The 27,475-nt window shown below is 42.9% G+C and overlaps 1 protein-coding gene across 2 annotated transcripts in view; it reads right to left on the bottom strand.

Annotated features, from left to right (window-relative positions):
• Positions 1-16,699: 16,699 nt before the first annotated feature.
• KIAA1958 (KIAA1958 ortholog) overlaps positions 16,700-27,475 on the bottom strand; it is a 72,800-nt gene continuing 62,024 nt past the window's right edge. For both annotated transcript variants that reach the window (XM_040239346.1, XM_040239345.1), the window contains one exon: positions 16,700-24,722. In XM_040239346.1, the coding sequence (XP_040095280.1) occupies positions 23,916-24,722 (807 nt within the window). In that variant the 3' untranslated portion in view covers positions 16,700-23,915. The remainder of the gene's footprint in view (positions 24,723-27,475) is intronic.

Raw genomic sequence — 27,475 nt, 5'->3', positions numbered from 1 at the left:
TTTCAAAGGCTGATTTTTTTTCCTGAAAAGTTTATAAGCTGTCTCATTAAGTTGTCTTAGGTCTTTCCTTTACTTTGGCAATAAAAACCCTGCTATGCATTTAAGGCCCATTGAGGCAAATATTTTGGCAGATATGGTTACATTCAGAAATGGAATATCAACACAGAGGACATCAGTTCGTTAGTGCAGTTGGTGCCCCTAATTGGAATCCCTTCAGCTGGCACGAGCCCCTTTTCAGGAGCATTAAATCCAACAGTGTCTGCTCAGTGCCGCTTCCTCACCTCTGTGTGCGTAGTGACTAGTATGCAATAGACACCCACAACTTTTTAAATGAGTAAATAGAGAATGAATTGTGCTGGAGAAGACTCTTGACAGTCCCTTGGACAGCAAGGAGATCAAATCAGTCAATCCTAAAAGAAATCAACCCTGAATATTCACTGAAGGACTGATGCTGAAGCTGAAGCTCCAATACTTTGGCCACTTGACATGAAGAACTGACTCACTGGAAAAGACCCTGATGCTAGGAAAGATTGAGGGCAGGAGGAGAAGATGGCTCCAGAGGATGAGATGGTTAGATAGCATTACCGACTCAATGGACATGAGTTTGAGCAAACTTGAGATAGTGAAGGACAGGGAAGCCTGGCGTGCTGCAGTCCGTGGGGTTGCAAAGAGTCAGATATGACTCAGGAACTGAACAACAACGAAAGAATGAACATGGATGGAGGAGGAGAACTTCACTGTCCTCAAGAATCTGACAGTTTGGAGCAGGCAACACTAGTAGCAAAGGCTAACAGCACACCAGTGGTGAGGAAGGGATGAGTACGTGAGTGTGGAAGGACTAGTGAAGGCTCCTTCCGAGAACAGTCATTTGAATTTGAAATGAGAGATTCAGCCAGGAATGGTGGTAGACCAACATTCACAGCATAGGAAAAACCTGCACAAAGGCAGGCAGGAGAGCTGGTGTAGAGGGTGTTGTGAAGCAACCAAAGGTCCAGTTTGGTTGGATTTGTATGGACAGATTTGGATAAATTGGTTCAGTTCAGTTCAGTTCAGTCGCTCAGTCATGTTTGACTCTGCAACCCTGTGAACTGCAGCACGCCAGGCCTCCCTGTCCATCACCAACTCCCAGAGTTCACTCAAACTCATGTCCATTGAGTCACTGATGCCATCCAACCATCTCATCCTCTGTCGTCCCCTTCTCCTCCTGCCTTTAGTCTTTTCCAGCATCAGGGTCTTTTCAAATGAGTAAGCTCTTCGCATCAGGTGGCCAAAGTATTGGAGTTTCAGCTTCAACGTCAGCCCTTCCAATGAACACCCAGGTCTGATCTTTAGGATGGACTGGTTGGATCTCCTTGCAGTCCAAGGGACTTCTCAAGAGTCTTCTCCAACACCACAGTTCAAAAGCATCAATTCTTCGGCACTCAGCTTTCTTTATAGTCCAACTCTCATATCCATATGTGACCACTAGAAAAATTGGTATACAGCAATAATTAGAAATGAGGCCAAATACAGGCTGTACTCATTCTAGAGAGTCTGGAATTCCAGGGTGAGGCAAATGTCTCTAGCCTGATATAAAACAGCTGGGAGCAACTGACCATTTTTGAGCACAGAGAGGTACAGAGATGAACCAATTAGGCCCTAATCAGCTCTGGGGAAAGGGGAACTAAAGGAATATTTACTCTCAATTTCTATTGAGAATTCAGACAGGCATGCTCTCATTACACCCAGGCCTCAGCTCTAGTTCCATCCAGCTCTGCTCTTCCATTTAGTTCTTGGATCCTTAACCCAAATTTCTTGTTTCCTCACCTCCTTCCACCCCCATCTGCCTTTCTTCTCCCCCACAGCTCTTCTAGAGTGCTACCTCCAAGAACCTTTAAGAAAGAAAAAGCAAGGCATCCTTGCACAGTATTCATTCAACCTGCATGACAGCTCAGCTCATGAGTAGACATTCTTAGTAACCTACTCATTCCCCCTTCCTAATAGTGTGTGCATGCTCAGTCGCTCAGGCATGTCCCAACTCTGTGACCCTATGGACTGTAGGCTCCCAGGCTCCTCTGTCCATGGGATTCTCCAAGCAAGAATACTGGAGTGGGTTGCCATTTCTTACACCAGCGGATCTTCCCGACCCAGGGATTGAACCTGCGTCCCCTGTGTCTCCTACATTGGCAGGCAGATTCTTTACCACCAAGTCACCTGGAAATCCCGTCTTCCTAACAATACTCAGATTTTATTCAGCATGGCCCTTCCCCATTACCGGCAATATGCTGACTGTCTCAGCAACAGGTGGGTCTTACATGCTCCAGATTGATCTGGTCAACTCCCTTTTGCCATAGCCAGTCAACACATGGCATTTCACAGACCATGAGAACTAGTTCAAGAGTGGACATGTTACCCAAATTCAACCCCAGTGAGACTGCTGGAGAGGTTTGCTGGGTGTAGAGATGTGTTTACATTTTTCTGAGACTGCTACTAAAAGGGAGTCATTCTAGATGTGTAAAAGGAAATTATGTATTTTTTTTCCTGAGTATTCTTGGCAGCCACCATGTGACCAGGAGGTGAAACCAGTGTTAGAATGAAGCCCCCACCATAAAAGGTGCAACAGAGAAATAGAAAGAAACTGGGTCCTTGAGGACATAACTGCACAGCTGAGTCAGTTCCTAAAGTGGTGCCCTTCCTCTTTGGAAGGGTATGTATGGGGGTAATCAGCTCTCATCATTGTTTAAGCTAGATTAAAGTAGCTATCTAAACACAGATGTGGAAAATTCTTCAAGAGATGGGAATATCAGACCGCCTGACCTGCCTCCTGAGAAATCTGTATGCAGGTCAAGAAGCAACAGTTAGAACTGGACGTGGAACAACAGACTGGTTCCAAGTCAGGAAAGGAGTACATCAGGGCTATATATTGCCACCTGCTTATTTAACTTATATGCAAGGTACATCATGAGAAATGCTGGACTGCATGAAGCACAAGCTGGAATCAAGATTGCCAGGAGAAATATCAATCACCTCAGATATGCAGATGACACCACCCTTATGGCAGAAAACGAAGAACTAAAGAGCCTCTTGATGAAAGTGAAAGAGGAGAGTGAAAAAGCTGGCTTAAAACAACATTCAGAAAACTAAGATCATGGCATCCGGTCCCATCACTACATGACAAATAGATGGGGAAAGAGTGGAAACAGTGACACACTTTATTTTTTGGGGCTCCAAAATCACTGCAGATGATGACTATAGCCATGAAATTAAAAGACACTTGCTCCTTGGAAGAAAAGCTATGACCAACCTAGACAGCATATTAAAAAACAGAGACATTACTTTGCCAACAAAGGTCCATCTAGTCAAAGCTATGGTTTTTCCAGTAGTCATTTATGGATGTGAGAACTGGACTATAAAGAAAGCTGAGTGCTGAAGAACTGATGCTTTTGAACTGTGGTGTTGGAGAAGACTCTTGAGAGTCCCTTGGATTGCAAGGAGATCCAACCAATCATCCTAAACGAAATCAGTCCTGAATATTCATTGGAAGGACTGATGTTGAAGCTGAAACTCCAATACTTTGGCCACCTGATGCGAAAAGCTGACTCATTGGAAAAGACCCTGATGCTGGGAAAGACTGAAGGCAGGAGGAGAAGGGGACGACAGAGGATGAGATGGTTGGATGGCATCACCGACTCAATGGACATGAGTTTGAGTAGACTCTGGGAGTTGGTGATGGGACAGGGAGGCCTGGCATGCTGCAGTCCATGGGGTTGCCAAGAGTCGGACATGACTGAGCAACTGAACTGAACTGAAACACAAGATGTATGACCTTGCTAAATGACCTCTTAGGCACACAGCTAGTGGGTGAGAGAGCAGAACTCCTCCCACCTCGCCTCGGGTGCTGCCCCCGTTGCTGGCCTTCTGCTCTCAGTCAACACCAAAGTGAGCTGCCAGGGCTTCCCTTCCTAGCGGTTCAGCCTCTGGCCATGTACCCGCAGCCCCCAACCCTCCCACAATGACGTGTCCTTTCCTGATGATACCCTGCTGTGATCTCTGGAATTCCTTTGGTTCAGTCACCAAAATACATCTATATGCGTGAGCTCTTCCTAGTTCCTGCCTTCCTCTCAAGGTCTACAGGTCTCTGGTGTCTCTCAGTGGGGCAGATCAGGGGTTCGCATCCTGGCTACAGGTTCACCTAGTGTCTGGCTCACTGACCATTGCCACTTTAGAATATTTATTTTCTTTCAAAATTCACTTCTTAAAAAATGCATGCCCCCTCCTCCCCTTAAAGACTCCAATGTCGCCATGGCTGAGTATCCTGCCTGGGCGCTCCCTTACCTTCCTTATGGTCTCGTGTCCTACTCCAGAGTTGTCTTCTCCCCTGTGTTACCCCTGCTACTGTCCTGGGGATATAGGCAAACACTTTGGTGTGAGCTAATACCCTAGTCTCCCAGGGTTCCAGAGGACATCCTGGGTTCCAGAGACTGCCTTCCCCCTTCTCCAGTCGCCCCTTGGGCCATCCTCCTTACCTGGATGGGCCATACCTCCTTACCTTACTTTGTCTCTCTTCCTTCCCAAGGTCCACTGCTATCATCTTGTTCCAAGCCACCAGCATCGTATACCTAGACTACTGCGTGTCTGCATGCTAAGCCGCTTCAGTCGTGTCTGACTCTGCGCCCGTACAGACTGTACCCTGCCAGGCTCCTCTGTCCATCCAGGCTAGAATACTGGAGTGGGTTGCCGTTCCCTTCTCCAGGGGATCTTCCAGACCCAGGGGCTGAACCTGTGTCTCTTTCGTCTCCTGCACTGGCTGCTGCTGCTGCGAAGTCACTTCAGTCGTGTCCGACTGTGCGACCCCATAGACGGCAGTCTGCCAGGCTCCCTCGTCCCTGGGGTTCTCCAGGCAAGAACACTGGAGTGCGCTGCCATTTCCTTCCATGCATAAAAGTGAAAAGTGAAGTCGCTCAGTCGCTCAGTCGTGTCTGACTCTTAGCAACCCCATGGACTGCAGCCCACCAGGCTCCTCCGTCCATGGGATTTTCCAGGCACGAGTACTGGAGTGGGTGCCATCCTGCATTGGCAGGCGGGTTCTTTACCTAGAATCACCTGGGAAGCCCCCCTAACTGGCCTTCATCTCACCTTACAGTTGAGAATTTCAACACAGCAGCCAGAGTGATATTCGGCTGGCCAAAGAGTTCCTTTCCATAAGATGTTATGGAAAAACCTGAGTGAACTATTTGGCCAACCTGATACTTTAAAAATGTAAGTAAGGCCTCTGAAAAGATGATCAGCATGTCTAATCATTAGGGGAATGCAAATGAAGAACCACAACGAGACCACTTCACACTCAGGACGGCTGTTGCAAAACAAAAACCAAACCAAACAAACCCCAGAAAACAAGCGCTGGTGAGAATGTGGGCACACTGGCGCGCTGTTGGTGGGGATGTAAAATGGTGCAACTGTTGTGAGAACAGTAGGGCGGCTCCTCAAAAAGGTAAACAGAGAGCTTCCCGTGAGCCGGTGATTCCACTCCAGAAGACCTGAAAGCCGGGGCTCAAACAGGCATGTGTGTGCCCACGTTCATTGCAGCATTACTCCCAAGAGCCAGAGGCGGAAATAACCCAAACGGCCATCATCGGATGAAGGAACAAAGTATGGTATATACATATGACAGGATATTCAGCCCTAAGAAGGAATGAAATTCTGATACATACTACAACATAGATGAACCCCGCAGCCATGTACTAACTGAAATAAGCCAGACACAGAAGGACACATATTGTATGAGTCCACTTACATGAGGTGCCTGCTGCTGCTGCTGCTGCTAAGTCACTTCCGTCGTGTCCGACTCTGTGCGACCCCATAGACGGCAGCCCACCAGGCTCCCCTGTCCCTGGGACTCTCCAGGCAAGAACACTGGAGTGGGTTGCCATTTCCTTCTCCAAGCATGAAAGTGAAAAGTGATGTCGCTCAGTCATGTCCGACTCTTAGCGACCCCATGAACTTCAGCCCACCAGACTCCTCCGTCCATGGGATTTTCCAGGCAAGAGTACTGGAGTGGGGTGCCATCGCCTTCTCCACATGAGGTGCCTAAAACAGTCAAATTCACCAGAAACAGAAAGTAGAACAGTGGTTACCCAGCGGCTGGGAGAACGGGGAAATGAGTTATTGTTTAATGGGTACTGAGTTACACTACTGGGTGGTGAAAAAATTTTGGGAATGGATAGTTGTGATGGTTACATAATAATGTGAATGTACTTAACACCACTAAACTGTAACATTTAAAAATGGTTAAGATGGTAAATTTTATGTATATTTTACCATAATTTTAATGTAAGCTCATGTCTTTAATAAGTTTCCATCTCACTAAGAGTAAAGCCAAAATCTTTATAATGGACTACAAATCTACAAAATGTTGTCAAATGAGTTTATTTGTTGGAGCAGAGAGAATTTAGCTGAAAACAGGCAATCATAGTTAAAAATTTCTCCCCCTTGAATCTTAATATACCCCCTTTCTCCCTTACAGTTAGTAAGCTTTTCTACTGAGAGGCTGTTGATCTCCTGAAAATGGCCAGTGGCCAAAATAACGATTGGAAATCTGAGCCAAAAGTTATATGTGCTTTCACCTCGTGAAAACTAACAGTTTAGTTAGTTTTTCTAACTCGTGTTAGAACAGGTTTGACTGATAATGAATGTTGGTCCCTGGTCCAGAGTGAGATTCTCTGCCGCTTTGGTTAGACAAACTAGCCTGGTCCATCCAACAGAAAATGGTTTAACCTGAGATGCTCAGCGGTTCCACTCTGCCAGAAGGTGGTGATATTTTCTCAGACCCTGCTGTCTGCCTTAATGTCAAGCAAAAGTAACTTTGAAGAGATTGGGATATCCCCCAGGTCTTCAGTGCTGACCCCTCTGCTTGGCACGGTCTTCTTCCCTTTACCCATGCCTTTATCCATGTAGCTTGCTCTCAGTGGTCTCAAGTCTTTACTTAATGTTATCTTTTCAATAATGCCTTCTTGGACCACTGTATTCAAAACTTCATCCATCTCAAAACAACCTTGCTTACTTTTTCTCTGTGATACTTGGCACCCTCTAACACAGAATATAATTAACTTTTTAATTATCTGCCTTCTCCCACTAGAATATATGGGCTGTACGTGCAGATCCTTTTCTGTGTGTTTGTGTGTTTTACTGACACACGCCCCCAGTGCTTAGGGCGCGAGCATGCTCAGTCACTTGTCGTGTCCTACTCTTTGTAACCCTATGGACTGTAGACCACCAGGCTCCTCTGTGCATGGGGTTCTTCAGGCAAGAATACTGGAGAGGGTTGCTGTACCCTCCTCCAAGAAATTGTTCCAATCCAGGGATTCAACCCACATCTCCTGCATCACAGGCAGATTCTTTACCGCTGAGCCACCGGGGAAGCTGTGCTTAGGATAGTGCCTGGCAAATTATAAAAAGTGTTCAAACATTTTAATGAATAAATGAAATAAGTCTAATCATCCAAAGGGAAACCTGGCGCCCAGCATGGACCCCCTCCCCAAGCAAATGTACACAGACATACAAACTATGCCTATAATCTTAGGGGGTTCCTAGATTCCTTGAAGCCCAGCCATGGGTGCCGGTTAAAACTCTTTGGTCAAAAGGAACATAGCTGTACCTCTTTGGATGATTTTTCAGTGCAATCTTTTGGAAACCATCTCCATGCCACAGATGTTATAACTACTGGGAGTCTCCCAGGAGATTCCAGAGCCTTGCAATATTGTAGCAAACACAGTGAAGCTGGCAGCCATAATTCTGTTAAGAAAACAGGAGTGTGTGCCAGCCCCTCATTATTCATTACTGAGCTATTAATTCAAGTTCTCTTAGGAAAGCATCCAACAGTGAAAAGACAGGCTCTGAGCAGCCACCAGCTGAAGCACAGCCTCTTGCCTGGTCTCCCAGGTTAGCCAATGTGGGGCAAAGGCTGAGCTGCTCCCTTTGAACACACCTGGTTCTTTGGGGATAGGAGTGGCCCTACAGGGTGACAGTGACCAGCCAATATGTCCAGTTCAATGCTGCTAACTCTCGAGGCTGCGAATCCAAAAGCATCGGCTGCTCCTTAGCGGAGTTCACGTGTCCAGCATGCTGGATGAAAACTGAAGATCAAGACTTTCACATAAGAAAGTGGTGAGGGCAGAGGAGTGGGTGGAAGGAGAGGGTATGCCAGGCAGAGGTGAAGGAGGCGCTGGCCCAAGGCAGAGAGGAGAGAATGGGGTGACAGCACGAGCCAGCATCCACATGGAGGATAGGGAGCTTTATCAGAAGGGCCTTGGAGAGCCATGGGTGGGAAAATGACATAATATGTGCATGTACTGAGATTTTCCAAGGAAGCAGTGGAGGACAGAATCGTGGAGGCACGAAAACCACTCAGATTGATCTACGTCATCCTGGGGCAAATGGTATGGGCTGACCAAGCTGGTGGCAGAAAGAACAACGGGAAGGGAAGAAATTCAAGAATTATTCCCTGTAGCCCAGATGGTAAAGAATCTGCCTGCAATGCAGGAGACCCGGGTTTGATCCCCGGGTTAGGAAAATCCTCTGGAGAAGAAATCGGCAATCCAGTCCAATACTCTTGCCTGGAAAATCCCATGGGCAGAGGAGCCTGACGGGCTACAGTCCTTGGGGCCACAGAGAGTCTGACATGACTGAGCAACTAACACTACGAACACCAAGGTGAGCCGAATTATCCAGAGACGGAAACACAGTGGAGGATGGGAGGGGAATCGGGAAGAGGGAAGACGAAGGTCGGAGAATAGCTGCCAGGATTCTGCCTCGGGCAACACGGTGGGCACGGGTGCCATTTGCTTAGGGAGACGTGCTGGTGGGCCAGCGGGTTGGGCCTTTCTCAGCTGGGCTTCCACTAGAGCAGTAAGCATGAAGGCCTCCGCCATCTGGAAGGAATGAACATCTCTCCCCTGATCTGGAAAGGCACTAGCTCTCCTCGGGAGAACTGAGCAAAGAGGAAGTTGAGTTGAGTTCTGCATTCTGTGGTTCGGATGAAGAGCCCCAGTTGAGAAAGGTTTCGATAACATAGATCTGCCTATGCTCAGGCCCTGGGAGTGGATGAAATCACCCTGACCAAGTATAGAAAACTGAGTCAGGATGAATGAAAGTCAATGGATGAGGTGCCTGAAAAAGAATTGCGAAAAAATTGGGAGACAGCAAGGCCTTAAGTCGTGGAAGCCAAGGAGAACGCTGGCACTTCAGAAAGGAGAGGCTGGCCAAGCTGCTTCCCACAGGGTGGTTGTTGTGTTATGCTAGAGAAGATTCTTGGGGTGTATATGGGTGAACATTTTTAACTTCAGTAGTTATGTATTTTTATCTCAATGTACTGCAAGTAATACAGCATTTATGTGGCAATATAAATAACCAGGCATGTGTGCGTGCTAAGTCGCTTCAGTCGTGTCCAACTCTTTATGACCCTATTGACTGTAGCCCGCCAGGATCCTCTGTCCATGGGATTCTCCAGGCAAGAATACTAGAGGGGACTGCCGAGCCCTCCTCCAGGGGATCTTCCTAACTCGGGGATCGAACCCATTCTCTCTTACATCTCCTGCACTGGCAGGCAGGTTCTATCATTAGTGCCATCTGGGAAGCCCATAAACAACCATAGCTAATGGTTATTATTTTTTGACAGTGACCAGGTACTGGTCGGAGGAGGCAATGGCACCCCACTCCAGTACTCTTGCCTGGAAAATCCCATGGACGGAGGAGCTTGGTAGGCTGCAGTCCATGGGGTCGCGGAGAGTTGGACACGACTGAGCGACCTGACTTTCCCTTTTCACTTTCATGCATTGAAGAAGTAAATGGCAACCCACTTCAGTGTTCTTGCCTGGAGAATCCCAGGGACGGCAGAGCCTGGTGGGCTGCCATCTATGGGGTCGCACAGAGTCAGACACGACTGAAGCGACTTAGTAGCAGCAGCAGCAGGTACTGGTCATTGTACTAAGTGCTTTATATATGTTAAAATCCTTACTTAATCCTCACCACAACCCTACAAGGTAGATATTATTGTTATATCCAGTTTAAAGATGAAGAAACGGAGGCACAGAGAGGTCAAATACCTTGCCCATGATCATAGAACTAGTAAGAGGCAGACTTGGAATCTGAACCTGAGAGGTTTGACTCCAGGAACTCTGATTTTTGAAGAAGTGCTTATTTCTACCTTTAAAATAAATTCAAGTTAAAAAAATGGATTTTTTTAAAAAATAGTAAATAACAGAATGGCTATCACAAAGTTGTGGAGGAGGGATATGACTGACTGACACTTGGGCAGTGTGGTTATACTAAGGGAGAAATGCATGGCAGTGGACTGTACATAGTCTGCACATATCCTGAGACTATGGAACAAAAGGAACCATCCAGATCATGCTGTCCCCTGCCTAGGGGTAGACTCAATTATATCCTTTCAATTTTGGGCCATTATCCTAGGGACCGACAATAGCAACCACAAATATGATATTAACTATTAACTGTCGAAAATGTTATTTGCTATTGGTGGGGGTTAGATTCTTTAATAATGTCCTGAAAGATTCACGGGGTTCTTTAAATGTGACCAAACTCTTACACATTATTACCATACTTAAGTGTATTAGAAATGTGCTAAATTACTTCCTTGATTGCATTTGGAACATTTCAACAGCTGAGTACATTGTAAATACTCCGGCAGGAATTTTTATTTCTCATCCTTATTTCTTTGGGATCCCGTGAGAAATACAAGAAGCTTGTTTATTGCTGAAATAGATCTTGTTTAATGTCTTTCGTGTCTGTCCCTGGTGTGTTCCCAGCAAAAATGGTAGTGAAAGTGGTCCTAAGCAGAGCAGGAAATAAAATGGAAACCGAGCAGAAACAGAAAAGGAAATGTGCTGGGGAAGGCAGACAGGCTGCACACCTGCTGGGACTCCAGGTTCTAATCTGGGAGAGTGAGAAAAAGGAGATGGGACAGACTGAAACAAGCCAAAAGGCACTGGTCGTGGGAGAGACACTCAGCCATCGAGAAACAACGTCTTGACACCCACGGGAGAGTGGGCGGCACCAAGCCACAGACCCCTCTGTGTCTGTCTGCCCTACACTTGCACCCTTGCTGGTCCTGGTCTGCAGGTTCTCTATTCTTCCAAGATTTTGGTAGCATGTAGTTTCCAGAGCAACACCATGAGGAGTATTTGTCCTCAAGGCCTAGAAAGCCATGTGCTACCCCAGGCCCTTGGGACCCCAGTTCAGTGTGGCAGTCTTCACAGTACTTTCAGCGTGGTAGATCACATCTCCATCGTTAGAGACATGTTGTACCTATCTCCATGTCATACCTAAGATGACGGGAATCAGGAGTTCCCCAGATCTTCTTTCTGCATTAAACGGAGAGACAAAAATGTGTTCCCATCTGGTAGAAATTTTCACTTGTTTTTGCCCTTACTGCTGCAACTCAGCATTCTTGCCTGAAAATTTCCCTTGGGTATTATCTAGAGGATCTTTCTTATCAGGATCGTTACTCTCGTCTTTCTTTAGGTCCTTCTTTTCAGCTTGAAAATTCTGATTCTCTATGATTGGTGAGGAGGGTTGGGGAATCTCTATTAAAAGAATTTTTTTGTGTGTTTGTTTTAAACTCTGCCTTAGAGAAAATTTCAAATATCTACAAAAACCCAGAAGAATATAATGAATTCTCCTGTACCCAATGATCTGCTTTCATAATGATCTACTCTGAGGCCAGTTTATGTACTATCTACACCTCCACCTTCTCTACCCCTCTGGATTATTTTGAAGCAGATTCTTAACTATTTTAGCATAAATCTCAAGAAGATAACTTTTAAAAATCTAGCGTAGGAGTTTTTAAATGTGGGTTTATATGTATAATGTTACATGCAAATATGGATCTTCTTCAGAAGATGACCTATAGCGCTCATCAAATTTTTTAACTGGTTCAGGAGTCTTTTTAAAAATTATAAGCAAAACAATGAGCAGAGATGAAATTTACCTTAGGGTCAATAATTGTGAAGGAAACCTCATCTTGTCACTATTCTCATCTTTTCACTATGACCACATTATACTTATCCTTAAGTATTTTTCAGAAACTTGTTTCTTAGGAATGATTTTGACTCTTGTATATCTAGAGAGCGTAAATTTCAACTTTAAAAGGCTTTAAGATTAAATGCACTCCCTTAAAACCATAAATGCCACCTGATGCAAAGAGCCAACTCACTGGAAAAGACCCTGATGCTGGGAAAGACTGAGGGCAGGAGAAGGGGGAAAGAGAGGACGAGATGGTTGGATGGCATCACCGACTCAATGGACATGAGTCTGAGCAAACTCGGAGACAGTGAAGGACAGGGAAGCCTGGGCATGCTGCAGTCCATGGCGTCGCAGAGTCGGACACAACTTAGTGACTGAACAACAACAAAGTCATCAATACTAATTTAAAGAGCAGAAAACCATTAGAGACATATATACAATGGTCAATATACAGTCACTGAAATTTACTGCTCTCTGTATATACAACAGTTAAGATCATTCCTAAGAAACAAGTTTCTGAAAAATACTTCAGGATTTGAGAGTTTCCCAAATGGGCTCTCAGCCTGCCTAGTGAAGAAACTCAAGTCAGAGAACCAGAGGGAGAGTCAGTCAGGACTATTTCACCCAGAGCAATAGCCAGGAGGCATAGAATACAGGTATAGAGCTGCTCAAAATAGCCTAACGTTTTGCAAAATACAAAGGAAAACATATTTCCAGAAACATGCTACTAAAATAAAAAATCCAGAAGCCATACATACTGCTGATTAAGTTGAAATGACTCAGTTATTTTAATAAAACAGACATAAAATATACATTAACATTTTATTTTCAAAAATCTGGGTTGAACAGTCAAGCTGCATGTACATAAACCAAACCAAACAATACACCAACAGCTTAAAAAAAAAAAAACCAGAACCTTGCAAATCGTTAAGACTCCACTAGACTATCAATGAGAGGGCTGGGCTAAATGAACAAGAAACCCTGACACCCTTATGACAGAAAATCAAGGTTATGCACGCCTTCCCACTCAGGAGATCACATGTGCACAAAAAGAGGAGTATATGTGCAGGCCACACTGGAGGAAGAAAGAAAAAGTTGAAAACGGTACAATAAAATAATTCAAGGTACTGACCATTTCCTCTGTCATTCAGAATGATGTTCCCGGTGTTAAGAAATTATGGCCAGTGTTAAGAAATTATGGACAGCCTCTCTACATTAAAAAAAGATACAGGACAATGAAAACATCAGGACACAGTTTTGTTGCTATCTTTTGGAACATACAACTAGAGAAAGCATTAACATTTTAAATAAAATCATCCTGTTTCTTGTCCAAGTAGTTAAAGTGAACAGACTTTTGTCAGTTACAGCCAAGCAAGAGGAGACCCTGCGAAAGGTTACACTTGGAATTTATCCATAAGAGACTCCTTCCATCTGGAAGAGGTTTTGCTGTGCTTCAGAAGAAAAACTAAACAAACGCAAAGCAACCCACTCACTTTTCTATCGCTAAATTTAAAGCAAACGTGCTAAGATTGTTGAAAATGTAAATTCCACTTTCAACTGTCATGACCACTTGGGGGCACAGACAAAACCTTCATACCACCAGGAAGGACCTGGGCAAGGTCAACGATACTCTGGATTACTGTGTGTTTTCAAGTCTCTCCAGTACAACCAAATGAAAACCAAACCGAAGCAACCCAGGTTTAAGTTCTAACACTGACACTGTAGACCTTGGAAGTAACTTAGTGAGCTCTTTTGTTTTTGTTTTTACTGCTTTTATCCTTACTGTCTGAATTTAAACACGATTCTATAAAACTTCAAGTACAGCTGAGGAAAGCCCCTCAACTGCCTCTGGCCAGTTTCCTGTTGTTGAAACTGAACTTTTCTGGCATTTGTACTCTAAAACAAGTTTCATTTCTCCTGGTCTCTTGTTGCAACAAACATTTATCTTCTGTAATTTTCTACTTTTGCACCGGTTGTTAGTTCTGAGTTTGGGAATAGCAGAGAAACACACAAGGCGGCCTCCACAAGCTCCGGTCTTGGCTCTCAGACCCCAAGAAAAACGTGGGGGGCCCTCCCTGTTCTCACATGGAAGCAAGGGCCCATCAAGACAGTGTTTTAAATGGTAGTGAGGAAAACAGAGCAATTATACTTGTAAAAAGATGTCTAAATATTCTATTTATACTATGAAAGTGAAAAAGTGAAAGTCGCTCAGTTGTGTCCGACTCTGTAACACCATTAACTAATAGAGTCTGTGGAATTCACCAGGCCAGAACACTGGAGTGGGTAGTTCTTCCTTTTTCCAAGGGATCTTCCCAAGGATTGAACCCAGGTCTTCTGCATTGCAAGCAGATTCTTTACCAGCTGAACCACAAGGGAAGCCCAAGAATACTGGAGTGGGTAGCCTATCCCTTTCGCCAAAGGATATTCCTGACCCAGGAATCGAACCGGGGTCTCCTGCATTGCAGGCGGATTCTCTACCAACTGAACTATTTGGGATCAAGTGAAGGTGATGGAATCCAGTGGAGCTATTTCAAATCCTGAAAGATGATGCTGTCAAAGTGCTGCACTCAATATGCCAGCAAATTTGGAAAACTCAGCAGTGGCCACAGGACTGGAAAAGGTCAGTTTTCATCCCAATCCCAAAGAAAGGCAATGCCAAAGAATGCCCAAACTACCGCACAATTGCACTCATCTCACACGCTAGTAAAGTAATGCTCAAGATTCTCCAAGCCAGGCTTCAGCAATATGTGAACCGTGAACTTCCAGATGGTCAAGCTGGTATTAGAAAAGGCAGAGGAAACAGAGATCAAATTGCCAACATCCGCTGGATCATGGAAAAAGCAAGAGAGTTCCAGAAAAACATCTATTTCTGCTTTATTGACTATGCCAAAGCCTTTGACTGTGTGGATCACAATAAACTGTGGACAATTCTGAAAGAGATGGGAATACCAGACCACCTGGCCTCCCTCTTGAGAAACCTATATGCAGGTCAGGAAGCAACAGTTCGAACTGGACATGGAACAACAGACTGGTTCCAAATAGGAAGAGGAGTCCGTCAAGGCTGTATATTGTCACCCTGCTTATTTAACTTCTGTGCAGAGTACATCATGAGAAACGCTGGGCTGGAAGAAACACAAGCTGGAATCAAGATTGCCGGGAGAAATATCAATAACCTCAAATATGCAGATGACACCACCCTTATGGCAGAAAGTGAAGAGGAACTAAAAAGCCTCTTGATGAAAGTGAAAGAGAAGAGTGAAAAAGTTGGCTTAAAGCTCCACATTCAGAAAATGAAGATGGCATCTGGTCCCATCACTTCATGGGGAATAGATGGGGAAACAGTGGAAACAGTGGCAGACTTTATTTTTTTGGGCTCCCAAATCACTGCAGATGGTGACTGCAGCCATGAAATTAAAAGACGCTTACTCCTTGGAAGGAAAGTTATGACCAACCTAGACAGCATGTTGAAAAGCAGAGACATTACTTTGCCAACAAAGGTCTGTCTAGTCAAGGCTATGGTTTTTCCAGTAGTCAGGTATGGATATGAGAGTTGGACTGTGAAGAATGCTGAGCGCAGAACAATTGATGCTTTTAAACTGTGGTGTTGGAGAAGACTCTTGAGAGTCCCTTGGACTGCAAGGAGATCCAACCAGTCCATTCTGAAGGAGATCAGCTCTGGGATTTCTTTGGAGGGAATGATGCTAAAGCTGAAACTCCCGTACTTTGTCCACCTCACGCGAAGCGTTGACTCATTGGAAAAAGACTCTGATGCTGGGAGGGACTGGGGGCAGGAGGAGAAGGGGACGACAGAGGATGAGATGGCTGGATGGCATCACTGACTCAAAGGACGTGAGTCTGAGTGAACTCCGGGAGTTGATGATGGACAGAGAGACCTGGCGTGCTGCGATTCATGGGGTCGCAGAGTCGGACATGACTGAGTGTCTGAACTGACTGCCTGATTACTTCAGTAATGAAAAAATGAAGAAACATGATGCTGTGAGGTGGCGACTGTCTTTCACTTTCTTGTATTAGTTCAGTCCATTTAGTAAGTGAGGACTTTGGGCATTTTGGGATATGTGGCTTCTGGCCATATTATCAATTTAAAAGCAAACATATCTTTCTTCTAGTGGGTAATGATCTGATATTGCAGAGTCCCTTGAAATTATATTCAGTAAAATTTTTAAACCAAGCTTTGTAGGTTGCAGTATATCTTTATAAGAATAGTACATATATGGTTTATTTCCTGAATGTTATAACCAAGAATATGTCCCTTATCTTTACACATAAAATGTGTACAACACATAAAATGTTATCATATGCCAAAGTCACAACTTTTCCCCTCAGAATTTCCTATTGTTTCCTGGAACTTGGTGCAACAGAGAAGTCTGGAGTCAGAATGTTCTTTTGTTTTCTGATAGGTAACTTATTACTGTCTGACTGAATGAAAGGCTACAGGATTTTTCATTCTCTCTCCTTGGTAGTTTAAAATTTTGCCAGGAGGTGATTAGGAACAAATTTCTTTCGCTTTCGGCTTGGAATGCAGTGAGACCTTTCAATCTAAACATACAGATTTTCATTTTGTTCAGGGAAGATTTCATTTTTATAATGATATTTTTTGTCAGTCTGGTTTTTCCATCAGGAAAGCAAATGTCAGTAATATTAGCTAATGTTCTGTTTTTCGAATCCATTATCTTTCCCATATTTTCATCTCCTGTTTCTTTTGAAAGAACATTAGGAAGAAAATATCAAGTTTGCCCTTCACGTTTTTTTTTTTTAAAGCATCGGTATTATTTTCTATTTCCAATGTGGATTTTAATCTGTTACTATTTTCAGCTCCCTTGAAATCCTTCTTTCTAGTCTTTTTCATCGTATTCTGCCGTCTTTCTCGCTTAGTCCATCCCCGTCTTAAGGTAGCGTACTACTGCCGCACAGAAGCGATTCTTCAGTTCCTTCAAATATGACAGAGAGAATTCTAAAATTTTTTCCCTGCAGTAGATCACTTTCAAGTGTTCTGGAAGCTATTCATTTTCCTTGATTCAGTCACATTTTTTTTTTAATGCCCCATTTTTTTCTCTATACTCATCCTTAAATGCTGTCCTCAACTTCGTATTTGCCTTTGGTTATGCTATCTGTCCACTTAAGTGTTTGTCAAATCCCTTCTTTTGGATGTACAGGTTGAAGGTAAACAGATGTGCGTATTTCCAAGCCCAATTTCTACTTTCACACTTTTCTATTGAAGTGGCATCCTCTTCCTTTTTATTGCTTGGTTTTCTGGATCTCTGATCCTATACTGTAAGTGAAAAATCACAATATTTGCATATTCTGCTACTTGCTTATCTACTGTTTTTGTGTTTTTCTCAAAATGCATGATGCCACCGACAGACTCTCTCTGCTTTCTGCTCACGTGTTAGCCCTAGGACTTGGAGTTGGACTGAATGAAGAGGAGGTGGGTGGGGAGATGGAAGAGAGAATGGGATAGACAATCTGGTTAAGAGAAAGGATAAGCCAGTTACTTCCCTAGCGCCAGGGCTTTGAGTAAGGAGATAGACATGGTTAATGAGAACAAGTATTAAATACCTTTCAGATTTTCTGTTTCACAGAAGTTGTTTCATGACTCAAAACAAAAGAAAGCAGTGAGCTACAATCTGAAATGTTTTTTCTCAGTCCGCCTCCAGATGCCTTGTAAATTGTAAGATTTCTCCTATATTCTAGAATTGAGAGGCAGCCTTCTTCTGGGTCTTTATGAGTGTTTTTCTGGGAAGGCTGCAATTCACCAGAGGCTTCTGCTAGCCAGATGTTCTGCCAGACACAGTCCCATTAATGAATTTTAAAAAATCCAAATCTTCCCAGCTATGGTAAAGAGGGAAGATTCTGGATTAATTTTCCACTCTTCGCTCCACTACTTATTGCCTTGCTGACCTTGGATGGGCTCTTTAGTATCTCTGGGTTTCCATTTCTTAATGGTAAAATAGGGGGATTTGACTAGGCTATCTCACAGTTAACAACCAAAACCACCAGAGCCTTTTGTTTTTTTTTAAGTCTCAAAACAGAAAAACATGTACTCATAAAGGAAAGAACAGAAAATAGCTTTAGCTTAAAGATTATAAAAATTCTCTGATGTCAAAATTAAAAAGCGAAAGTAAAAACCCTGAGCATATAATTGTGACGTAGATTAGGAGGTCCTTTACGTTTCAGCAGTAATACCCATGTCAAAACAGGTACAGTTTGTAAACGACTTGACTTTTATTAGACTAAACTGGCATGATTATCTCCCTTTAAGGTGGACAAAAGATAATACAAGTAATTTACTGGATAAACACAGAAGGTTCTCGATAGGCAGACAATGTCATACTCATTCAGAGGAAACAATCAGGCTTTCCAGGAATTATTGAATTATATAAAAATATTAAATAAGTAAGAAAGCACATACAAGGTATGACACAATATGGTTTGAGAAAGAAAATATTTCCCAAACAAGCAGAAATTGTTTAATTTTTCAAAAGTTCTGTGATAGGGAGTTCACTGGTGGTCCAGTGGTTAAAACTTGGGCTTCCATTCCAGGGGGCATAGGTTGATCCCTGGTTGGGAAACTAATATCCCACATACTGGACAGTGTGGCCAAAAAATAAACATGTATTAAAAAAAAAAAAGCTCTGTGATAAATTGACCTCTTTGGGCCTGAAGAAGGTAGTTTAGGTTTGGGGTTTTTGTTTTTTTGGCTACCCATGTGAGATCTTACTTCCTGACTAGGGATCGGGGTCGGAATCCATGTCCCCTGCCCTGGGAGCATGGAGTCTTAACCACTGGACCATCCATGCCTCGAGCACTACATTTGGAGTGAGAAGCCTCGGGCTCAAACTTAAATTCTCCAATTTACTAGCTCTGTGAGACTTAGGGAGATTTACTTAACCTCTCTGAGCCTTGGTTTCTCAGTTAATGGGAATAATTAGACCTAGCTTGCAGAGCTGTTGTGAGAATTAAATGAGAATACAAGGCAGCCGTGAGAAGCACTTATCATAGTCAAATCTGAATCTTTCAGAAACTTATTGGAGTCAATCAGTAACAATAACTATGGCTAAATGTAAATTAATCAGATCTGTTATACTGACCATCAAGTATTTAGGAGCCCATTCTCATCTCAATGTCAGGGAGGGATCTACCTAATTGCTTTTAGTATTAATGGAAGCAATATGCATCTACATATAATCCAGTGATCTTTTTCTGGGTCTTAATAACTATTTCCTGAAATTATTAACTTCCAAATGAGCCACATTAGATAAATAATAAAGTATTTTAATTGAGCCTAAAAATCTGACTCTGATCAACAATTAAAACATAAGGAACTTCTCTGGATTTCTTGGGCTCTGAAGAACTAGAAGTGCTCCAAACCATCATCGTCATAATCGGTGAACTTGGCCAGGACAGGAGACCTCCCCCAGAGGAGTTTCAGGAAACCCCCTGATGTCAGGATACATGGGTACAGAACAGAGGGATTTCCAGATCAACTAGTTCTTCATCTCCCCAAAGCCTCCTCTTCTCTTAGAAAGGGAGTTTGGCTTTAGGTCATCACCAGTCTCCCTCTCATGTTTTTGCTCAGATAACAATTTATATGGGAAAATACAACAAAGATTCTTACCTAAGAACTCTGCCTAAACAAATTTGTTTTCTCTTAAAATAGAGCATTAAAAGACCACCCCCAAAGTAAAAGCATTTAAAGATATACAAGAATTTGAAACTTTTAATGTATTCTTCGGCTCAGGGCTGTTGGTTAATAGTTACTCAGTATGTATGGGCCTTAACTTAGACTAAATTGGAGCTCCTTAGAGGAAATGAGGTAACTCTTCTTTGAGGTCTTCATTGTTTGTATTCCTGGAAGGCTAAAGGTAACTGGTCACTAGCTCAAAAATGGTGAGCAATCCAGATTTCAATAAAAGCAACAAAGGGATGTATTATCTGATAACCGTAATATTTAAACATTTTAAGTGGTAACAATACATGTTAATTACCAATGGTAATTAGGTGTTAGCCTAATCTAAGAAAAATAATCAACATTCTGCTGCCTCCAGAGATAACAAACTATTAATTTTAAGGAGTTGTGAAACTTGAAACTTGAAGAAAATTATTATTCCTAAAGAAAGCATTCCAGTATACTGAGTAGGACTCATTGAGGAGATTGAGTGTATGATCTTGAGGACTTAGGAATTCTGCCTCCTGGTTTTGCCACTTCCTGACTAGACGGCCTTAAGGAACTGCAGAGATGTTAACAGTGATCACTCTGGAGATGATCGATTCGAATCATCTCGCCACACAGCTGAGGAAACGGAGTCCAGCACTGACCACCCGAGGAGAGAAGGTGCTGCCAATCTGGCCATCCTTCCTGTACAGCCAGAGGCTTCCACTTCTATAGGAGGACTATTTTGTCTAGACTCTCTCCGCGGCTGTCTATGAACATGCTGACAGAAGTAGGCATAGTGCTTGATGTTTTAATAAGGCTGAATTGAGATAAAAATCAAAGTAACAAGAGTTTCACATTTCTACAAATACCATGTATCAGTCAGGGCATGTTAATACAGCACATAACCCAAGGAAAGCTGGGAAATGCCACATCACTGAGGAGACCAATCCTTTCACAACTTTGGTTAGGTTTTCCCATAACACTCCCCTTTGCAAACACTGTAAACAATGGAAAGCTTTCTCATAAAGCCTCTCAGGGCTTCTCTGAAATTCTTTAACCATTTTTGCTTATATCTGAGGTATCCAGGCTTCGAGGGGTAGGAGGTAGAATTTGATGTGTTGGGTATAAATATGACCAGATTATAAGGTTTGGTTTCCTCTTCAAGTTTAACAGTTTAAAGGAGACTTTCCATCATGGAAGGAGTAAGTGGTATGAAGCAGGTTAGCTGAGTATCATTATTGCTTTTACCAAAGACTGTAAATACATAGGGAAGACTTACTGCATAATTACTGTATGTCCAGTGCTGTGCTAAAGCCTTTACATTTCAATGAAATCGCACCCTTCAAGCTGATGCCCCAAGTGTCTCTGGCAGAATAAACTTCCCAGGGGAGACTGGGGAGATTCTGGGGAGGAGGTACCAAGCAAGCAGGGCTCCCTTTAGAGCAGATGCAGAAATACTGCAGGCAAGAGCTCGCCCACAGGACTTGCTGGGTCCTCCCGAAGTACCTTCAGCCCCACCATTCCTGACAGGAGCCATGGCAACTTCTGCCTCTGTGAACATGCGAATTCCCCCTATTCAATTCCACTTATAAAAAAAAAACAAAACTACAGGTAAGTGGAGAAAGTACTCATAACCTTCCCCTTTCTTCTCTTGGATTCTCCCTGCTGCTGGCTTATTATTAGGCCAAGAGGAGAAAATCCCTGAGAACCCAATGGGTATGATTTAGAGCTGGCTGAAAAGATAGAACACAGCCTAAGCTTTGAAGGCTAGCGAGCTAGCTACGCGGCCCCCTTAGATCGCCTGACCATGGATGCAGCCATGTAGCAGGACAGGTGTTTGCCAGGTTAGTGGGTTTATTAGGTGTTCCTACCTATAAGCTTAAACTGTGTGTGCATACACACACACACCTCTACACACAAATACACAGCGGATGGCGCAGAGTAGCACCTGATACCTGTGCTCTTTCTCACTCGCGTTCCCCAAGGAGGCACGCGATGAAGGGCAATTAGGACGCTGAGACAATGACTCTTTCCTTCCATCAGGTATCACTGGAGATTCTACCTCCTGACTCTAATTATAATCATCCCCTTCAGAACTCTTGAGGGTTGAAAGTTCACCACATGGGTGATAAGTGACAAAGTTGAGGCAGAGATTGTTATTCAGTTGATGAAAAGCCACTACCGGCAGAAAGATTATAGCCTCTGGATCAGTTATTACTACTTTTGGAAACGTAAAAATCTGAAAAGATCCCAGCGACACCTAATGGCAATTTTTTCTTGAATCTATTTACAAGAAAAATGGAAGTCTTATTAATTAGGCTGCAGGCTCTGCCCAACAGTTTCATATAGGTTATATTTCTGTTTAACAGCAGTACTGACAAGAAAAATGACCATCTGCTTTCTTCAAGTGAAATTTCCTTTGGGTGTTCAGCAAATGAGGGCAACTGTACCTCAGGTTCTGTCTCTTTTTAATCAAAACCCCAAAATCCCTATAGGAAACCACAACAGTAGTCAATAGCTTATAATACTGCTTACTACATATTACCTGTAATTTACATACAGATGGAGACATACCAAAGTTAATCTATATTCAGGAAAGATCAACTGATAAAGTAAGTGTTGCAGGAACTAAAAAGGGAATAACATGAAACCTTAAGGCAGCATTGGTTAAGTCTTCTCCATTGAAGGAAGTACTACATATTTCAAGGGCCAGTGAATGATTTTTCAAAAATGATTAATACTAAAACAAAATTCTGAAAAAGAAATCTGACTAATTTTGAGACTCCTGCAAAATGAATGTATACTGGAATTTTAATTGTGGGTTAGAAAGCACACACAGGAACAAAATGGTGTAAGGTTGTGACAGTCTTTCCTCAGATACAAAATAAAGATTCCCTAGAAGTTATTTTTATTAATTAGTACTCTTTGGGTTCCTTTTTCATTTATAATTGAGAGCAGTTATGATAACTTTCTGTTAATGTGTGAATAACATATGGTCAGATTAAATCTCACCTAGTGAAATGTGTTCACGCTGTGTTAACAGCCTATCACCACGGTCTGATTTTTACCACTACGTCCTTGAGGCTGGGTTTGCTTACCTGGCAGGCTGACACATCACCGTGTCCCAAGCATTGGTGCCAACCTCAAATGATGACATCTCTTGTGGCTGAAAGAGTCGTACTTTGACAAATATACTTCAAAACTCTTTAATATAAACACATTTGGGGATTTGTTTTCTTTGCAGCTTATTTTGTTAGACTTTTTTTCCTGGGTAAGCCTGAAAATTACTTTCAGGTGTTTTACATATCCAGTGCTATATGCTGACAGAACAACTGCATGACACAAAGAACAGATTAAAAAAAAAAACAACCTCTAAACAGTGGTCAAACAAAAACACCTTTCACAGCACGCTGAGAAAGAAAATGTAGGCACTTCTGCTTCAGGAGGTTTTTCACGTTTTGATCACAGATCGCTTTTCCAAGACACTTTCTCTCACTGCAGGAAGTTCCCTCGAACCACCTAGTTCACTGGAAATCTTGTTCTCACACGCACTGTTTGGTGTATTAATCTTTTTTCATAAAACTGTCTCCATTGATGCAGAGATCAAGCTCCTCCCAGGGCTGAGAGCAGCCCTGCTTTCCCATCAGCATGACTGAGTGGCGCTCCGCGACCTTCCACCAAGCGAGGCGGCATACTCTGCAGGATCAAGTTACCCACCAACAAAACATAAAGAGGAGTGCCGAGCACAGGCTTCCTCCCGGAAGTAGTTCATCTGTCTGCCTCTCTCCTCCTAGATCCTCACTGTAAGTCATTAAAGTGTTTAGAGTCTTCAAAACATTCTAAAGCTACTAGGCTACTGGGATTTTTTTTTTTTTAATGACTAATGAAATAGTTTTTTTTTTTCTTTTTTTGAGAAAATCTGTGCTAAAAAGGCACTAGATAAAATGAACTTCCTTGCTCTTGTGTATGTAGTTATTTATACATTGTATTAGATTCTATAACTTAACAGAGGTGACACACATCTGGATAAAACATTCTAAATCTTCACTTGTCTACTTTCAGTTAAAAAAACAAATCTGAAGTCAAAGAAACAGAAGTCCCACACCGTGACCATGAAGTCATGGTCATCCCGGCCGCCTCGGAGCTCTAGCCTTGGCTGCGGGGCGGGGGGGTCGCCCCCTGACCGGGATGAGTGGGGTAATGGCCGGGACGCAGGGGACACTCACTGGCAGCAGCTGTGGGAGCTGAGCCTCCTGGACACCTGAGTGAATGAGACAAAGGTGAAGTTCTCACAGTTTTCCAGCTTGACCTTCTTGGCTAAGTTCGGGACAACTCCCCGAAGAGACCGCAGGCCCATCCTCTGCTCCTCGTACCACACCCTGCCCATGTCTGCAGCCTCCTTCCTGGCTGTAAGGTAGAAAGGGGACTTGGCCTCCATCTGGGTGGGCGGCCGGTGGACATACATGTACTTGTAGAGGAGGCAGTAAGGACACTGTTTGTGGCCCCGGGAATGCTCGTGGTAGATCTTGCCGTGGCAGACGCGGCTCGAAGCGCTCCGGCTCTCCCGCTTGACGCTGTCTGTCCGGGCGAAGTAGGAATGGTTCTGTGGGTCTGTGAGCAGCTCAATGTCGCCGTACATCAGGTCGGCATGCTCCTGCAGCGTCCTCATGTTCAGGTACTGGCTGTTGTACTTGACCACGGTGGACAGCAGCGTGATAGGGCTGTCATCCCCCAGACACCCCGCCTGCCACATCTCCTCCTCGTCCGAGATGGAGAAGTAGACGATGTTGCGAGAGCGGGCCCCTGACATCCCTGCCTTACTCAGCACCCACAGCTTCTCCTTGAGTTTCTTGGTGGACGAGCTGAAGGTGCTGCTGGTGATGGAGAAGCCCACCCCTGCATTCTTCAGGATGCGGTCCAGGCCTCGGCGGATGGCATGCAGCGACGTGGCCAGGAAGTCTGAGCCGTCACTCTTCTTTACGGTGACGTAAAAGTTCTCGAGCAACTCGTTCAACTTCACTGCAGGGATCTCAAATGAGACAAACACTGAGGTTACACGTTTTGTGGACACCCAGGTAGCCAGACCCCTCCTTCCTTCTCCTGATCCTCACTAGGGGCTGTGCTGGGGACAACCCTCTAGAGGGCTGCCCTCTTAGCATGAAATAATGGAAAAAACAGTGAGCTTCACACTGGGAGATCTAGGTTCCATACTAGGCTCTTTAGACATCAGTGTTTCAAGCAACAAGACAGGAAATAATACCTTCTCAAAGAACTACTGTAAAGCTTAAATAAAGCAGTGGACATGAAAGGGTCTGTAAACAGTGATGAACACATATACATACAACACAAGTATATATACACATATATTTTATTACTGGCCTTTGTAACTGACTATTTGTCTCTGGAAAGCCCTTTCTTCTCTTTTCTAGCAAATCATTTCCTTCCCTCCCCTTCAATAAAATCCAACCATCCTCTCTGAACCATGCCTGAATTAAACTGATCAAACTCTAAATCATTCCAACATTAATTTCCTTGATCTCTGCACTGTTTGGCACAGCTGGTATGAAACATTCTATAGAGAAAGACGACTAACATGTCCAATTTGTACAGCAAGATTTTGCTTTGATTTTTTACCTGAATTTATCTGAATAAGTCTGGAAATATCTCTGACTTAATGCTCCACAGAGTTTCAATATCAATATTTGCTCAAAAGATATGAAAAACTTAATGATTATACTGACAGTTAAAGACTGCTCCTTAGGTATGGTAGGAGGAGCAGGAAGGTTGGCTGGAAAGAAAGCTTTACTTTCAAGAGGGAGTGATAAAGATAAAACCAGACCCTGCTTATTGTCAGTTTAGGTTGAATACACATTCTAGGACAAAAGGTTGTCTCAAAACAAAATGTTTTAAAAGTAGAAACTATACAGGTAACTTTCATTCTTCTAAGAGACCTTGGGTCAAAGAGAAAATAAAAACAGAATTATACATTAAAAATGAACCAAACTGAAAACATTAGATATCAAAACATATGAGATGTCACCAAATACATTCCAAAAACATCACAGCCTTAAATGACTTTGTTAGATACTTTATTGAAAATAAGCAAACACTATTCAACACAAAAGGCTAGAAAAAGAAGATCAAATTCAAAAATAGTAGAGTGAATCAATAAAAATAAAACAAATTAATGAACTGGAAAAGACATAAATTGGGGTAAAAAATGAAACTATTACAAACTCCTAGCAAATATGACAGAAAGAAAGAGAAAGAAGAGAAAAGGAAATATACATACAGACAATTTCTTAAATGAGAAAAACTATAAGTACAGAAAACAAAGAATATTATAAACTTTATTCATATTAATTTGAAAATATAAATAACCTGAACAATTCCCTAGCAAAATGTAAGTTACCAAAGCTGGTTCAATAAGAGGTAAAAGATCTGAGTGAAATGATTGCCAAAGATGTATGTCACTCATAAAGAAATGGCATTATGGAGTCAATTCAGCTTTTCTTTTGTGTTTAAACAATTTCAGAGCACAGAAAAAAGAAGCGTTCTTCATTTTTTCCCCTAATCCAACTCTGACAGATACTATACCAAAAAACAAAGTACATGACTCTAAATGTACTAAGTAAAATATTGGTGATTTCTGTTTTGCATGGCACAAACGTTAAACAGAATGCATATGTGTTAGAACCATGCAAATGAGGCCATGGCTCTGGGCTACTTATGTTATCACGTCAAATTCAGGACTGCAGGAAAGCAATGGACATTGAGACCAGCAGGGATTATGGCAGAGTGTAAGGACGGTTCAAACGTAATACATAAGGTGACTAACTCATTCCATATACTAAGAGAAGTAATATGAACTTGATAATTACTGAAAAATTATTTGAAAGAATGTGCTATCCCATTTCAAATTTAGAAAAATTCAAACCAGGAACTTTCCTGGTGGCACAGTATATAAAAGAATCTGCCTGCCGATGCCGGGGATCTTGGTTCAACCCCAGGTTCAGGAAGATTCCACATGTCTAGGAGCAACTAAGACGGTTTGCTACAACTACTGATCCAGTGCTCTAGGGCTGAGAGTCCCATCTACCGGAGCCCGCACCCCTAGAACCTGCGCTCCCTCCGTAACAAGAGAAGCCACCTCAATGAGGAGCCGGAGCACCACAGCGAAGAGCAGACCCTGCTCACCGCAACTAGAGCAAGTCTGTGTGCAGCAACGGAGAGCCAGTGCAACCAAAAAATAAATTAAAAGAAAAAACATTCAAACTAAACTCAGGTTGGAAGAAAAGATATCCTCTTAGTATGATGAAGACTATTTTACAGACATGAACTATAAAAACTATACCCAAGATGAAAACATTAAAGTCTTTTTTCATGAAGTGAGTAATAGGATAAGAATGATGAATATCACTGCTATTACATAACACTGCTCTATTACATAACCCTGGAGCACTGGATCAGAATCTTTAGATTCTGACCAAGAGACGAAAAATAAATTACACACACACACACGTGTATATATGTATACAGGAAAGGAAACAGACAAAATTTAACTGTTCTCTGATAATCTAAATGTTAGTCTAGGAAACTCCAAGAGATTCAGTCAAAAAGCCATCAGAAAGAGGAGAGTAGCTGCACATAAAATATAAAAAGCAGTAGCTTTCTTACATACCAGTAACAGTTAATAAAACTTCCAATTACAATGACCCCCCAAACTCAGCTGGTTTCAGATTTTTATGCTGTCATTTGAAACTCCCTACTTGCAGGTATTAA

The sequence above is a fragment of the Oryx dammah genome, unplaced genomic scaffold (assembly GCF_014754425.2).
Source record: "Oryx dammah isolate SB20612 unplaced genomic scaffold, SCBI_Odam_1.1 HiC_scaffold_1, whole genome shotgun sequence".
Taxonomy (NCBI): Eukaryota; Metazoa; Chordata; class Mammalia; order Artiodactyla; family Bovidae; genus Oryx; species Oryx dammah.
Note: the sequence above shows the minus strand (reverse complement) of the source record. Positions and strands in the feature narration are given on the sequence as shown.